The 16,868-nt window shown below is 42.7% G+C and overlaps 1 protein-coding gene across 2 annotated transcripts; it reads left to right on the forward strand.

Moving 5' to 3' along the window:
• The first annotated feature begins 2,303 nt into the window (after positions 1 to 2,303).
• LOC111839891 (protein cereblon-like) lies at positions 2,304 to 16,868 on the forward strand. Of its 2 annotated transcripts, XM_023804217.2 has the most exons (11): positions 2,305 to 2,709; positions 3,001 to 3,089; positions 4,434 to 4,636; positions 4,774 to 4,923; positions 8,523 to 8,670; positions 8,980 to 9,042; positions 11,405 to 11,489; positions 11,838 to 11,953; positions 12,067 to 12,131; positions 14,301 to 14,432; positions 14,917 to 16,868. In XM_023804217.2, exons 1-11 carry the CDS (start codon positions 2,637 to 2,639, stop codon positions 15,104 to 15,106), a joined length of 1,314 nt encoding a protein of 437 aa, XP_023659985.1. In that variant the 5' UTR covers positions 2,305 to 2,636; the 3' UTR covers positions 15,107 to 16,868. The 2 variants fall into 2 exon arrangements, with proteins under 2 accessions (XP_023659986.1, XP_023659985.1); XM_023804218.2 differs by lacking the exon at positions 14,301 to 14,432 and having other exon boundaries at positions 2,304 to 2,709.

Consider the following 16,868-nt stretch of genomic DNA (forward strand, 5'->3'; position numbering starts at 1 on the left):
AAAGGAAATAATCATGTGTATACCAAAACATTTGTAATTGTAACAATTTTCTGTGAGAAATGGTGCATTTTCTGGAAAACTTCTAGGGGTGCCGATAATTTCAGCCATGACTGTATACGTATTATATAACGTTATAAAAAAAAACTGCATGTTAGTCTACATATCCCTTACTAAAGTCATCATACAGTACACAGAACGACAACCGATTTTCTTAATAATTCACATTTATGCCTTTATGTTAAATCAATTAATTGAATTGTAGTCTATGATTTTTGTACGAGAGTAGAACAGATGCAAATTTTTCTGTAATATAATTGTTTTCTCCTCTGTGACGCCTCATTATCCAAATTAAGTACTCCGATCACTAATTATTCTGATATGCAAATTTGTGGATCAACCAACATAACTCTCAAATACACCACTCTTACATGCGTCATTATTATATGCTACTTAAAAGTTTCATGGTAAATTCAAGCAGCTTACCCACCGAAGCTAGGCCTATTTAGGCCTATTTAATTATCACCAGCTGAATGATGACTTCACTGTCTGTGGTTCATCAGGATAAACAGTTGTTTTTATTGATTAAAAAAAACAATATATGCCTCGGTCATTCGAAAGATATTTGTGCAGCTATGTGAAAAGCTTGTGTACAGACATCACGGTGCGTCAGGCAAGCACACCGAAAGGGCAAAGGATGACAAGCAGTTTATCAAAGAGAGCAGATAGATGCAGGTGGCCATGTGAGGTTGAACATGTGACCTTATTGTGTCAATCAGCATGTTGGATCACACTGAATAACAAAGTGAGATCAGTAACGTACTGATTCACACAGCAAAAACAGCAGCATGGAGAATACATCAATAAAATACTGAACTGCACAATAAAATGAGTAACGTCCTAAATAATCAAAATCAATAAGCCTAACATCGCCTGTAATGATATTATGTGATTACCGGGAAACATCATTATAAAAATCATTACAGTAATGACTCGCACAGTAAAATCAACAACGTAGCTCACCAAAGCACAAAATCAGTATCGTACTGCCCATCATATGATAAGTGTATATGACATTAAGATCTGAATATTCAGTTCTGTTAACTGCCACATAACTAGGTTGGTGGTGTGGTGTGGACAGGTGTGGACAGGAGTCCAGCGTGTCCTGGGTCTTCCCCGGGGCCTCCTCCCAGTGGGACATGCCCAGAATACCTCACCAGGGAGGCGTCCAGGAGGCATCCTGACCAGATGCCCGAGCCAGCTCATCTGGCTCCTCTTGATGCGGAGGAGCAGCGGCTCTACTCTGAGTCCCTCCCGAATGACCGAGCTTCTCACCCTATCTCTTATCATGGTGGAGGGGTTTGCGTGTTCCAATGATCCCAGGAGCTAAGTTGCCCGGGGCTTTATGCCCCTGGTAGGGTCACCCAAGGCAAACAGGTCTTGGGTGAGGAACCAGACGAAGTGCGGCTCACGAGACCCCTTATGATGAGTAAAAACATAGATTTGCGTTTTCCCTCGCCCAGACACGGGTCACCACCCCCCTCTGGAGCCAGGCTTGGGGGTGCGGCTCGATGGCGAGCGCCTGGTGGCCAGGCCTGCACCCGTGGGGCCTGGTCGGGCACAGCCCGAAGGAGGCACGTGGGTCCCCCCTCCAATGGGCTCACCACCTGTAGGAGGGGCCAAAGGGGTCGGGTGCAGTGTGAGTTGGGCAGTGGCCAAAGGTGGGGACCTTGGCGGTCCGATCCTCGGCTGTAGAAGCTAGCTCTAGGGACATGGGATGTCACATATGTTATGTAAATTTTACAAGCGCCTAATACAGTGGCACACTTACACCGCAAAAGTTCCTGGTTTGATTCCCATAGCCAACAGGGAACCTTCTGGCTTAAGTTCACGTGTCATTCTTACTATATAATGTTATTCTGTATTATTTGATCTCCATAAAATATTTTCAAGCACATCCTTGTGAAATGCTCTGCACAAATAACGGTATATTGTCTTTGCTTTTTACTAATAAACTTTCAAAGTAGACTGTGACTAAACAAAATATAAAAATATCTTCCTGTTCATATTATTTTAACGGATTTTTTTCAATTTCAGTCATTGCATTTCATGTTTGACCTTTGAAATATGGGTACGCTTTTATTTTAATTATTTTGGAATTAATTGGAATGCAGAGACGTGATTGTATAGGCTTTATTATATTTATTACATGACATGAGTAGTGAGAGCGCGGAATTTCGTCCGATGGAACGATCTTTGGGGAATCTGTTCCCACACGTCGGACGTTCTTTGAAACAACGCTTGAAACAAAGCGAGACAGTGAACCTGGTCTGGAGTAGACTTGTTAATTCGCTTAATTTACCATGGTAGCTCAGCAGGGATTCATTTAAGACACGTTGATGAAACGGAACTCCCAATTAAATAAGCTTGACTTGTCGAAATAAGTCAGAGTTTCCCTTAATCCTGCTTCGTGTAACACCCCCCTGGCCACATTATTAATTAAATCCCCAAAACACGTGTCCCATACCTGAGGTTTCGCATTATTGCCGGAAGGTGTCGCTGTCGCCGGCTCCCACCACTTGGGTTTCTCCTCCATTTACCATAGGTAGGGGTTGATTAAAGTGAGGATCCGGGCTTGAATGACTTGTGAGCGCGGCGGAGCCATGGCGGACACGATGGGTGGAGAGGACCGTAGCGTCGATCGTGGCCTGGGTAACATTACGCGAGCTATTGCTGCCTGGTCAATTTCGCAATACGCAAAAGTTTTGCTTTCTTTTTGTACTGTCTATTATACAGACCGTTATGTTCGATAAAAGATTGGTTAGTATGTAGTTTTAGGTCAGCTGCGGTCGGATAGTAAAATATTACAAGAATTCCGAGTACAAGTAACCAAGTTGTACTGATAATTTTGAAGCAACATAGGGCAGAAGCACACGCAATTGTGGTACCGGGGATTTCACTTCAAACGGACCTCCAGCAGTCATGCAATATGTGCCCTTTCAGACGATGAAGAAGAGCTGGCAGATGATGAAGGCAGAGATGCAGAGATGCCGAACATCAGCTTTGACCCCAGTCTGCCCATGTCCCATGCGGTAAGGGTGCTTTTCATTTCCAGTTTCAATCGTGCTTCTTTTGGCATGGAAATGAGCAGCTGCATTAGCAAAGCAACCTGTGCTATCAAAGAACAAAGATCCCATTCTGTTACCACAATAGTTAATACAACACAAAGTGCATGAGAAGGACAAAAACAAGTACAAAAACAGATATCAATACACACAGTGGTAGATAGCTCAGGTCCAGAAAGTAAAAATCCAGACCAAGATTTTGTTTCAACCAATCAGTTGAGCATTCAGTGTCTTTATGCTCAACTGGTTAGTTGAAAGAAAACCTTGGCCTGGATTTTTACTCTCTGAACCTGAACTGGCCACCTCTAGATGCATAAATAAATTTATTAAAACAGTCCTGAAGCCTTGAAAACCGTAACTTGAAATTATTCTCTAGTTGGGGAAAAAAAGGCTTGGTGGTTTGGAAAATCTGGAGAATCAGAGAACACGATGGTGACAGTCCTGCCCTCTGTCTAAATGGGAGTGGGCTGTGAGAGGCAGGCAGCGCAGTGCATAATAGGCTCCAGGAGGTCTGAGCTAAGTAACAACCTAAAGGTGTCTGTGATACATGATGTTAAAACACCAGCCTGTAATCCTTAGGGGCACTAAGTCGCCCCTCCTTAGGTATTGGTGCTATGTGTGGTGTGGGGGGTGGAATAGGCAGCAGGGGGCCGACCGGGCCGTGAGCTGGGGGTGCTGTGGAAGGGCTGCATAGGCACATCAGTGTTAGATGTGTTGGAGAACAAATTTAACACTCTGGCCGTCGCTCCCTCCACCGCCTGATTGCTCTTCTGCTTGTAACCTGTGATTTTCTTCACTTCCTCCATGAGTTACTCTCCTGCAGCTTGTGCTCCAGTTTATCCCTCCGATGGCATTTTCCCCTCGCTAAGCTGCCTTTTCAGCTCTGCCTGCCTGTGCACCTGTAATCTCCTCCTCATGTCCAGACCTGATGTCCTTTTCTTTTTATCCAGAGGGTCCCTCAAGTCTTCCAGGAGCCATGGATTGTTACTCTTGCACTCTGTTTTGTGGGGATTGTAATGTCCACACAGAAATCGATATAATGACAGTGGCTACATCCCTCTGTGGGCTTAGGTCTCACAAAACCTATTTGGTTTATGTGTGTATATATAAATTATATATATATATATATATTTCATTAATGCTATCAAAATTTAATCAGTGGTATTAGTAAAACATAGTTGGGATAAATTTCTCATTTTATTATATTGGGTGTCCAATGCTAATTTTGGCCTTACCGTGAACCATCTGCCTGAATGCCCAGGGTGGATGTTTATCTTAACCAACAAGGATTTGCTTGGTTTCTCCCTGCAGTACCTGGGTATGGACATGGAGGAGTTCCACGGGAGCACAGTGCACAACGAGGGTAGCTGTCTAACCATTCCGGTGCTGCCGCGGGCCGTGTTGATGCTGATCCCAGGTCAGACCCTGCCCCTGCAGCTCTTCCGGCCGCTTGAGATCAGCATGATGCGTGCCCTGATCCAGCAGGACCGCACCTTTGCAGTGCGGGCGTACAGGTGGGCACACTATCACCCCCTACTGTCCAGGGCATGTATTTACGCTTAGATTACATGCTGGTACAGGCAGAAATGTAGGTCACTGGACGTCCACGCATTCTGCAGCATAAGCGTCCCCTTTAACTCTGTTGGCTTAGTGAGGCGGGTGAGCACTGGGCCGACTTTGGCACGACAGCGGAAATCTACGCCTACCGAGACGAGCGGAGATTAGGCATGGAGACTGTCAAGGTGAAGGCTGTGGGCCGGCAGAGGTTCAAGGTGATTGAAGTTCAGACCCAAGAAGACGGGTGAGTGGAGCTTTGCAGCCTGTGGGGAGGGACTTGGCGTTTCTGCTGCCTGTTGTCACACCAAACATCACCCCAAAAAAGAACAACCTACTGGCACGCAATGTCAGTCTTGCCTGACATTCATAAAGTAATGCTGCAATATGCTGCATGCTGCAATATGCTGCATGATGGCTCCTCTCTCTGTCTTTGGACGTATCCGAACGGAAATATCATGCTCCTGAGCCCAGAAGCTTTCACAACAAGCTTTCAGTATGAATTACTACCGATCTGCGTGGTCTAAAAAAATTATTTGAGATAAATATAACTGTGTTTGTCTGTGAGCTGGTGAGTGTGATGTTCTGCAGCCTTACAGTTGAAAGTATTTTTGAAAGTGAAGTTCAAATGTGTGTAGAAAATAAGGAATGTTTAAGTTAATGTAAAACTGTTTGTCACAGGGAGAGGATTTTGTTTCCCAGTGAGGAATCATAAGGTTGGGTTAGTCTCCAATTATGTCGCAGTGGCAGGTGCTGCGATATAAAGAAAATGTAAAAAGAATTCGGACCAGCTTGACTTCTGCCAGTGAAACGGGACCTTCCAAGGCTTCGGTGTCACTGCCAACAGTGCTGTGATGCTTCCAGAAGCGAAGCATCTGCTTTTATGTATCTATAACGAACCTCTGTGCTATACACTGTTCTCTGAAGGCTGTCGAGCTACTGTCAAAGTAAACAGAGATCCCATTTCAGCCTATTTTTCATTAGACCGGATCCCTGTCAGATTATCATTAATACTTGACTCAACCTGTTTTTTATGTATTTTAAATGCGTGAGAAGTCATGATTGGTGGCAGGTAGAAACAATTGATGAGTTATCCACTTGGGGGGGACCTTGGTACCAGAGAACTGCTCTCCGTTTACTGTGTGCTCTCTCATTTCTGTATTGTTTATTCTGGGATGTCCAGACCCTACAGTCAGCATAACTGCTACTTTTTTTTTTGCTTTCGATTTAATTTTCACTCATGACGTGTAATCTCTGAAATCCAGTCTGTGCTTCCTGACATACAGTAAGCAGTCGCTGGTTTATTCCTGAAGGTTTAGCTTTTCTTGTTTTTATAAACAGTTACTTGAACCACGTTTGTGAATGATGAAAAAGGCAGCCACAGGAATGTCCCTGATGTATTGAATAGGCAGAATATAATAAAAAAAAAACTTTTCACACTCAGCATATTGTGCCATAATCCTAAAGCTCCCCATATTTTCAAGCAATGAAATGAATGATGTTTAAAATTATTCTTCAGACTATTCTGAAGGTCTCTCTTGGAAGCCATATACATATAAGAAGTAGACATTGTTTTGTAAATCCTATGAAGAATATGGTCAGTGCATGAAGGGGGGATAATGGGTGCCGGTTCTCCCCTTGCTGTTCAGTACCAGTGGATACCGAGAGGTGCCAGTACTCTAAAGAGAAAAACAGAGGTGCTGGTACTGTGTACTGGTGAGTACTGGCCCACTTCAAGTACTGACTTGATCATTGTCATGAAAACAGTTCTACATTAGCATTGATTCATCCTTAAGTATCTTGTGCAGTGTCTTTTGGGTAAAATTTGTATTATTTAAAAATAATTTTAATTATGTGTTGTGCACAATTTATAATCTTGATGTCTTCCCCGGAGTGGGATACCTTATCGGCACAGGTCACAAAGTGTTAAATATGTGATCTCCGCAGTGGTTGAGTTTGTCAGGCAGCTGTTTATATAGCCACGTATTTAACTGCTCCTCAGACCGAATTACTGAATTCCATAAGATTCTTATCACCAACTGCAGCAGTTGAGTCTACTGTCCATACAAGGCAGTCCCCCATGAGAACAGGCTCCTTCTATGACTCAACCTCCATGTGTCCTTTCCTATCTGAGCCCATCGATCTCTGGCTACATAGGGATCCCAAATGCTGACATCCTCAAACCCAACTTATTTACGTGAATATGGGCAAAAAAAGACAGACGTCCATGTGGCTAGGGTTTGGCTTTGTATTAAACACTTTGCATTAGAAACAGAGAAACGTGCTGTGGTTTTACTGAAATGCAGTTCTTGCATTTAGATTCCAAAGGAAGCTATTCTGTTCTGTTCAGGGTCTGTCCCTGTCATGTCCTCATTTGGCCTGCAGATGTCACTGGCCATCCCACTTTTTTTCCCTTGGTTCCTTAGTTTTAGGTAATTGGTGAATTATTTACACTTGTCTCTCGTCTGTTGTTCATTGTCTGTGTTTATACTATGGCTTTGCTAAATGCCGTTTTCTTCTTGTTCCAGAGATGCCATGTGGGGATTGATTATTTTTGAGAAACTGCACAGGTAGTTCCAGCAGCCTAATAACAATTCTATATTAATGCGTTTTATTAAACATATTCATAAAACGAGTGTGGCTTTTTACTCATAAATAAGCAGTCACTCTTATCAGCATAATTTTCCTTGGTTTTCGAAAGGCAAGTGTCTGTCTGTTGACAGTTTCTATGGTAACATAAGACTTGCCGCTTTCATTGAGTAGCCTGACCAGACCTTCCATCCTTATAGGGACTATATTTTTAAGAGGACATTGGAACATTATTAAATGCTAATTGAAATAATTTTCTACAGCATAATTAAATTAGGGTAGTATATTGTATTATTTTTTGTTCGGTCAGGTTTGTCCCGTTTTGCTTCGAGCCATGTTATACCAGGTTGTCATTGATTATTTTCATATAACTGCACACCTCGTCGTGATTTATCCCTTACATACTGTATGTACCTACTCCTGCCCAGTTTCTCTGTTTTGTTTCGGTCATTGTAAATATGCATTAGTCCCTGCTCCCTTTTAGTCCTCTTCAGGATAGTTCTTGTTCCTTTTTGTTTCTCCTCCCTGCCTGTTTTTTCTGACCCCTCATGGACCTTTTGCTTCTGCTTGAGTGTTTGTTTAGTTTTTGAAATAAAGTCCCCTTCGCTGTCGGAAAGCTGCTTCATGGATCGTCCCCCTTCTCCGCGTCCTGTCGCGGCAGTTAATTCCATTGAGGAAGAAAAGTCATAGATATCACGATGTTTATAGTTTGAGCTGTATGCTTTGTTTGGCACTTTGGATGAAATGACCATGACTGCCGATCCCTCTCGGTGCATGCCGTTCTCCTGTGAATGCTGAAATGCTTCGTTACATGCTGAATACCCACATTCTCCATGCCAGATGTGGGAATATGTTGCCCCTGGTGCCTTTATGAACAGCGAAGGGTTGAAGAAATGGAGCGAATGATGGCTGTGTGGCCCATTAGTGGATCAGCAGGCTTTCCTTGTCAAATGCTCGACAGAATATGTTGGTTTCATGGTTACAGCTGAAGACCTTGAGACTGGGAGAAGTCTGCAGCCACCATCTAAGCCATGAATTTATATCGTCAGATCTTTCTCTCACTTTACATTTAGAGAGGCTTGGGTTACCATTGAAGGTGGGTGCAGTGCTGAAGGGTTCTGGGTTAATGTTCTGGAGGTTTTGCATGGAAAAGTGCTCATACAGTGTTTGATCGTGGTGTTTGTAGTTTTATTTGATGGTCCACAGTTCAAAGAAGTTTTCGGTTCAGCTGCTGCCTTGTTTTCTGTTTTGTTACAGCATCCAGCAGGCTAAGGTCCAGATCCTCCCTGAGTATTTCCTTCCGGACCCCCTGAGTCTGCCTCAGTTGTCGCCCTGTATCCAGCTCTGCATTCCGACCACCTCCAAACTCCCAGTCACACATGGTCAGCGATCGTGGGACCGGAAGGTACGGTGTCCCTGCAGCCTGATCTGCAGTTTCAGGAACTCATTGATAAATTTAAGTATTAAACAGACAACCTTCTATGATTTGACCCAGTAGCACAATATTTCTCGACCCAATCCTTGGGAACCCCAGGTGTGACCACATGTATAGGTACAGTATGTAGGATATTGATTGATCAATAAAAGGTTTTACATCATTAAAAACTGCATGTTGTTGTATATGTTGGTGCTTCGGGGTGAAACTTTCAAATTTTGCATTGTACTTTGCCTGAATCTCCTGCATATTTCTATAAGTACCGAATGTGCATTTCAGAGGAAGTTCTTCTCTGCCGGTGTGATGCCCTTCCCTGCCTGGGTGTACACGCTCTACGACGCTGTGAGTACAGCACATGTTTACTCAGCCATGTCTCAAAGCTGTGCTGCAGAGTAAGCAGGAAACTGGTCTCCTTTTGCACGAGTCAGATACCTCATCTCAATTCTGCTTCATACCTCTCTCATCTCTCGCCTGTTTGCTGAAGAGATCTGCTCACTTGGGATCTGACTCATTAATGCAGGGATGCTGTGAGTGATGGAGGGTTTGCTTTATTGATTGGCATCGCTGCTCCGAGCTGATCTGTCTGCTCATGGACGAGAGGAGAGTAGAATGCTGATAGTCAGTCTCTGTGTCACACCAGCAGTGCAGAATGAGCTGGAATTTTTGTTTTTGACTTCTACTTCACTCTGGTCACAGAGCCAAGTGTATTTATGATCCTAATAAATATGGTTTGTGTAAGAGTAAACAAGCTAATATATGGCTCACTAGTAAGCATCTACTGTATGTGCTCTTGATACACATCTCTTAAGTAACTTGATAGCTGCAATCTTGTTTATTCATAATTTTTATTTATTGTGGTTATATGTTTCAAATCAGTCTGTATGTGTGTGAATTTCACAATACCAGCCAGAAGTCTGGACACACATATTGAAAATCTTTTTTTTTTTTTCAACAAAATTATTATCCTAAGCACACCTCAAGGTTAGGTAGTAGGTATTTTAAAAAAGTTGAAAACTCCTCTTGGTTGTTGCAGTATGTGATATGCGTTACTTCATTGTCTCAAGCCCTTTTAGTATAAAGTGAATAGTATAGAAAAAATAGAGACAAATGCATTAAAGGCAGGCATGTTAAGACTTTTGACTGGTACTGCATATACACACACATCAAGAACAAAAACACAGCATGAAAATGAACTTCATGAATTACAAATGCAACTCCAAAGCGGAAGCATACTGGGTTGAGTGGCAATTAGCAGTATATGGTGTGTTAAGCTGTTATGCAAAGCAGTTTGTTAGAGTTAATTCTTTCATGGTGATATTCATGAATAATAATGCTCCATCACATGCTCCAGGAGACAGAAAAAGTGCTTGATGTAAGTGGACTTCAAAAATGCCCATCTGATGGCCAACATCTTTTTCCAGTTTGAATCCCATTAAGACACTATGGAGCACTTGCAAGAAATTCATGCCACTGGAATGGGGTGCTACACTATATGGACAAAGTATTGGGGCGCATCCCTTAATCACTGAATTCAGGTGTTTTATTCAGACCCATTGTATAAAATCAAGCACCTAGCCATGCAGTCAGGTTAACAGACATTTGTGAAATTGGTTGTTCTAATAAGCTCAGTGAATTCAAGTGTGGTGCTGTCATAGGATGCCGCCTTTGCAATAAGTCAGTTTGTGAAATTTCATCCCTACTAGATATTCCCTGGTCAACTGAAAGTGATATTACTGTAACATGGAAGCATTTAGGAACAACAGAAACTCAGCCACAAGGTGGGAGACCACGTAAAATAACAGAGCAGGGTCACTGAGTGCTGAGGTGCGTAGTGCGAAAGTCGCCCTCACTCTGATTCATTAACTGCAGAGTTCCAAACTTCCTCTGGCATTAACTCCAGCACAAAAACTATGTGCCAAGAACATCATGGAATGGTCTTCCATGGCTGAGCAGCTGCCTGCAAGCCTCACATCACCAAGCGTAATGCCAAGTGTCAGATGGAGTGGTGTAAAGCAGACTGCCACTGGACTATGGAGCAGTGGAAACTTGTTTTGTGGAGTGATGAGTCGCGCTTCTCTGTCTGGCCCTTCGCTTAGCTCCTGCTCTTCAGCCTCGGAACGGCTTCCTCAGCTCCGACGGTATAGGATGCTTAACTCCCATGTGTGGTCCTTTGATTTTCCCTCATGTACACTACTTTACCATGAAATGCGTTATACTCGGAAACAATAAATAAAATAAACAATACAATAAAAATAATAAAAAACAAAAATAAAACTACACACACGGAGCTACTTCCTGCCACACGATATGGCGCAGGTGACCTATGGTTTTGGAATGGGATGTCATAGGCGTTTCAACGTCAGCATGAAGTATTCTCCCCAGAGAAATTGAGAATCGAAAGTCAGTGGTCATCTTGATCACTTATTTGTTCATAATGCAAATTTGGTGTAACTTTTACTCGTATCTACTCACTGCTTTGAGATACTAGGTAATTCAGTTTTGTATGATAGCATAATACTTAATAATTTATAAATGTTGGTTATAAATGAAGGCTGACACTTGGCATAGTTTCAGTCTGGGGTTTTGTCTCACCTTGGTGGCTTTCCTCTTCCACCCCTAGAGTTGGACGTTGTCTGTTTGATGACTTACTGTTTGGCGTGGAGTTGCTGGCCTGCGATGATTCACCTTCTCTTCTTTTCTCCAGGAGGTTCTGATGGACAGACTGAGAAGGCGGCTGCATGAATGGGATGTGAGCCTCAAGGATGATTCCCTCCTCATGAATGCTACAGGTGATGCAGGAGACCATTTCCATTGGCACATCACACGCACTAACTCCCTCTCGTCTGTTTCACTTTCTTTTGCAGTCTCCTTCTCTGTTCCTATAGTTCTCTAGTGGGTCAGCCCCTGCATTTACATCTTCCATGCTTTTTAGGTGAATTTCATAGCAGATTTGAATATTTCTTGTGAGTTAATGGAAAGTGCAGGCATTTCATTTTGTGAGCTGGTATCTCTTGTCTTGTTGGGTTCCTCTGATACCCACTCTCTACTGATGTGACATCATTGCCTCCTGACCCCTCTCTCTCACATGGTCATGTGATTCACAACTTTGGTGCCAAGCTTTTGCCCCCATTTCTCAGATTTATCCTACAGAGTAGCTGCATGTCTGCCGATTGACGACAGCCTTCGCATCCAGCTGCTAAAGATGGGCAGTGCAGTGCAGAGGTTGCACTGTGAGTTGAACATTATGGACCAGGTGAGGAACTTGACTGCATTCCCTCTGATTTGCACCCTAACTTTGAGAAGGCTTTAGGACAAGGGCCATTTCGCTATATTGCAGCCTATATTGTTTCTTCCTGTCCCTTCCAGTGCTCTTCTCTCTGTTGTAAGCAGTGCCAGAACATGGAGATAACGCACAAAAATGAGATTTTTAGGTGAGTGCTTCAATGTTACCCTGCGCTGCTTGTGTTGGAAACAATGCTCCCTGGGGGAAGGGAGTTTGTGGCCCTGTTCACACCGGCAATTAACATGTGTTCTGGGTGACCTGATCTCAAGTGGACACTGCGAAGTATGTCTGTTCAAACCTGTTATTAAAATGCATCTCTGCATGCGTCTTGATCGACCGCTTGTAATCGGATCTCACTTTCCTGCACTTGTTTAAATAAGCACGTAAATCACTTTCATGTGCAGAGGTGAAACGCATTGTTGATTTTTACCGGCAAGAATCAACAGTGTGCTATTAAATTGCATTGCGATGTGTTTACACTTTTTTGACCTTCACAGCAGGGCTCCAGATGGCGACTAAAATGGTCGCCAATGCGACTTGATTTTCTATTTTGCGACTAGTTTTTTCATTCTAGTCGCCGGTGGCGACTCTCCCTCTCAATCTAAGAAAAGTTTTAAAATTAAAGCAGCAGAAACGGCTTTTAATTTTGTGCGGACACTCTCAGCCCGCGTCTACCTTTCCTATAACACTATCACGTGATTAAAACCAAACCTAAGGGAGGCATCATCTGACACGCCCACTCTGCTTCAAATGTCATCTCGCTAACTGCTGCGATAAGGGATCCGAAATAGAAGAGAATCGGGCCACGACTACTCCTCTAATTCCGTCCTAACTTTCCACGTAACACGCCAAATGTTCTAAGTTTCCATGTAACACGCGAAATGGCCAAACGAAAAATTTCTGACTTTTTCTCAGTGCCCACTAATCCAAATCCTGCCTTGTCTACTTCTGAACGAACCGAAGATAATTCAGTCAGTGGGTTATCTGAGGTACAGCCACCGGCGTCCGGAAATGTACAGTTATTAAAGAATGACAACTCCGTCCCGTTAGCAAAGTCTTCTGCGCCCGCAGCTCCGACGCCTGGAAGACAGTTTAAAGCGGCTTGGTTACTGGAGTTCGTTTGGTTACGGTATGACAAGGGAAAGACGTATTGCAGCTTTTGTGCAAGCCGGACAAGAAATTGCTGGTAAAACAGAATTCATTTGTGGTACGAGCCATTTTAAAAAGGAAACTATGAAAAAGCATGGTGAGAGTAAGAAACACAAGAATGTCAGAGTATTGCTTATTAGTAAACATTTGCACTGTTCAAATTTATGTGTCATTTATTATTTTTTATAAGACCTTGCAGAGGACACTAGTCGGCAAGTGAAATAGCCCAGATAGGAGAAAGGAAAGGCAGTGTGAGGTAGACCAAAGAAATACAAGTAAATATTAGTTGTTTATTTCACATTTGGCATGCGGTAGAGATTATGGCTCCCAAAAAAAGCATTTGGCTCCTAAATATTTTGGGTTTAGGAGCCAATGGCTCCCAAATTTTTTTGTTCTGTCTGGAGCCCTGCACAGGGTTGCCAGTTCTCATGCATCTGGCGTGATGCTCACGCTTGCAGACTCTCATGCTCAGGCAAGAAATCTTGTAGCAAATCTATATTATTCCATTATAATTCTAAAATAAGCTACATCAAAAGTTTTGGGGTGGTTTTCAAACCCTACAGACTATTTACAAGGTAATAAAATGGTTACATACATGTAAATGTGTGTGCAGATTTGTCTCAAATTGAAAATCTCACGCCAGCCAGCTGACCAAAGTTGGCAACCCTGCTTCAGCTAACAGTAAGGCTAAGCCAAATATCAGAAACACCACCATTTAATTCAGTACTCTTTAACAGCACCTCAGACTACATCCCCTAAAATGAACATATGGTTGAATCGTCACCACTCTTAAACTGTTTCAACATAAGCTAAACATTATAACAATCATTATGGGGATTTATTGCAGAACTGCACTTTTTTCCCACTGCGTGTACCTAGTAAACTCACAGCTGAGTAAGTACACATATACATGTACTTACGGAACGTACACACTTCTGCTCACATGAGGACGTCAGTTGAATAGTCCATCCAGGACACATTCGCGTTATATTATATAATAATGTAATATGTGTTCCAGACCACCTCCGGATGTGGTCTGACGCATGTTAATACCTGGTATGAACAGGACCTCGGAGTTCCTGGGTCTTGGTTTGGTTTATAAGTTTCTCAGCCTGTATAATGACATTGCTGAGTTTACGAGTTTACAGAAGTCCTTCTGTGTCTTCAGCTTGTCTCGGTCTGGACCTATGGCCGCCTACGTCAACCCCTACGGCTATGTCCACGAGATCCTGACCGTCTCAAAAGCCAGCAACCTTAATCTGATTGGTCAGCCATCCACCTTTCACTGCTGGTTCCCTGGGTAATTTCTGCTGCGATGCTTGGTCCTTGTGCAATGTGGAACTGTCTGTTACACACCTACCTCTGTGAACCGTCTTCCACACATTCCTAACACACTCACTGTTCATCACATCTCCCGGATCCTTGATCTCTCACTGTAATCTCAGAGGGTTTAACTCTAAGATACTGGTGCAATTTCTCAGGTACTCACAATTAATGACAATTAAATAGTATCCCAGTCCAGATTGTCTGGGTTGTACCCTGCATTGCATCCTATGCTCTCTGACTGTCACAATATCACTGACTGAGGAAAAAAATACCCGACTTTTGACTATTGGTACCTTTTGACATCTCTGTTAATTCCATCAGGTACCCATGTCTTTCAGAAGGAAGCCTTTGTGACAAAGGAAACCCTGCATTAATGTGTCCATGACTTAGATGAGTATATCAGCAGTTTGTGTTTATTTATCAGTCTTTGTCAGTGGGGCTCTTTACCTTCTCTGCAGCTACGCCTGGACTATCGCGGGATGTCAGACTTGTGGCTCCCACATAGGCTGGAAGTTCACGGCCACCGAGAGGGACCTGACCCCCGAACACTTCTGGGGCCTGAGCCGTTCTGCTCTGCTGCCCCGGATACCTGCAGAAGAAAGCAAGGAGGGTCAACGCGAGACCTCGTCCCAAGCAATGTGCCTGTGATCACTAAGCACATGAAAGATCCTCAGTGGTCATCCTAAACAAACACGGTGCAGAATCACTACATGTTGTACCTGTATAACTATGCATGTGACAAAGAATCTTGAAAGAGCTGCCAAATGTGGGACCTTGCAACACATAGGTGTTGCCATAGGTGTCCTACAACATGCCTGTACAAGTGACTCAGGATTGAGATGCTGAGAGTGAATCCACTTTCTTCACAACTATCTCAGCCTGCTGACTCGCGGTGTAGTGCAGGGTGCATTTTGTATTCGGCAGAAGGCGCTTTACCGTGAAATCACAGTACCTCCTAACTTCTGCTTGTTTTCTGGTCATTTTTCTGCACTTGATGCTAGGACTAGAGTTTGGGGTAGAAAAGCACCTATGAGTCTCCTTTATGCCCATTTTAAAGGGGAATTAAATTAAATGAGATCTAAAGTTTGCTTTCACCCCAAAGATTTCCAATTTATATTAGAAGTCCATGAAGGGTAAAATAATGTCTTTCTTTAATGAACTTTTAGATTAATCTTCACTAACAAGTTGATGCCTTGACTGACTTGGTTGTAAATACACTGCACATTTTACAAGTCTTCACAATATTAAAGAACAAAATATTTTTACATATTAAAAGTGTAATTTTAAGTGTTATAAGCTTAAGCATTAAAGACTTTATTCATTTTAATGTATGATTCACTGAATCTCAGCATACTCTACAATATCATTATTGTAACAGTGGGCTATTTTGGGAAGCTAATTCGAAAATGTATGAGCAGCCTAAATTACCTTTTCGTCACATCCACATACGTATTTCAGACCAGTGATAATTCGGTTACAGTATCATGCTGCAATAATTAAAGCATTAAACATACTTTTAATTCAAAATGTACACTTTTGTGCAGCATTTTTGTTCCAAATTTGCCATTTTAAAATCTGTAACTCGTGTCTGTGTCTCTTATTTTAATGTGTTACGGTAATGATATTTTTGCAGCATTGTTTCAGAAAATGCATTACACTATAATTAACTTGTTCACTTCTGCCACTTTCAGGCCAGTGTTTCGTGCCACGGCTGTCGTGTGACATTATTGATTCAGCCCAAGGGAAGAAGGGATTTTTAAATTGTACAGATTAGGTTAAGTGACATTGTGTAAAAAGTGGGTGTTTTTGAACATGGAAAATAGATCTTTGGCATAAAATTGCTATTTCCGCAGGGTGAAGGAAAAAAATCACTGATCACAGAAGTGCCTGGATGTTTGTTGTAGGCTGATGTGAAAGGAGTGGAGTCTGTTACTCACAGAACAGAACCAAATAAAATAAGTATATTCAGAACTGCAGGCTGCAGGGGTGGCTGAAATGAATCCATACCAGTTGTGGTCACCTGATTTCTCTGCTGATTTTGGTTTAATGATGTTAACGAGTTCAAAGATGTAGGTCATGAGATTAAGATACAACAAGCTCATTTTCAGCTGGCTAGCGGCATGTGGGGGAGGGGAGGGGGGTCATACTGATGTTTTGGGCCACAGGAGCATTGGTGGTGACCAGCCTGGACCTCACCATTTGCTTGAAATGACCAAAGACCTGGACAGATTGGTGATGACTTCTTGGTGGGACCTGTGTTGGGATCATGGGAAAAATGTATGCTGTTGTCCTGTTTTTGAGTTTGCACTAGTCAGGCCTTGTTGATTCTGTTATACTGTGTTGTGAAAAGAAATCAAAAAACAAAGATTTGCTTCAATTTTATTATTCAATAAAGTTCTAGTACATCATT

This window comes from Paramormyrops kingsleyae, chromosome 8 (assembly GCF_048594095.1).
Source record: "Paramormyrops kingsleyae isolate MSU_618 chromosome 8, PKINGS_0.4, whole genome shotgun sequence".
NCBI lineage: Eukaryota > Metazoa > Chordata > Actinopteri > Osteoglossiformes > Mormyridae > Paramormyrops > Paramormyrops kingsleyae.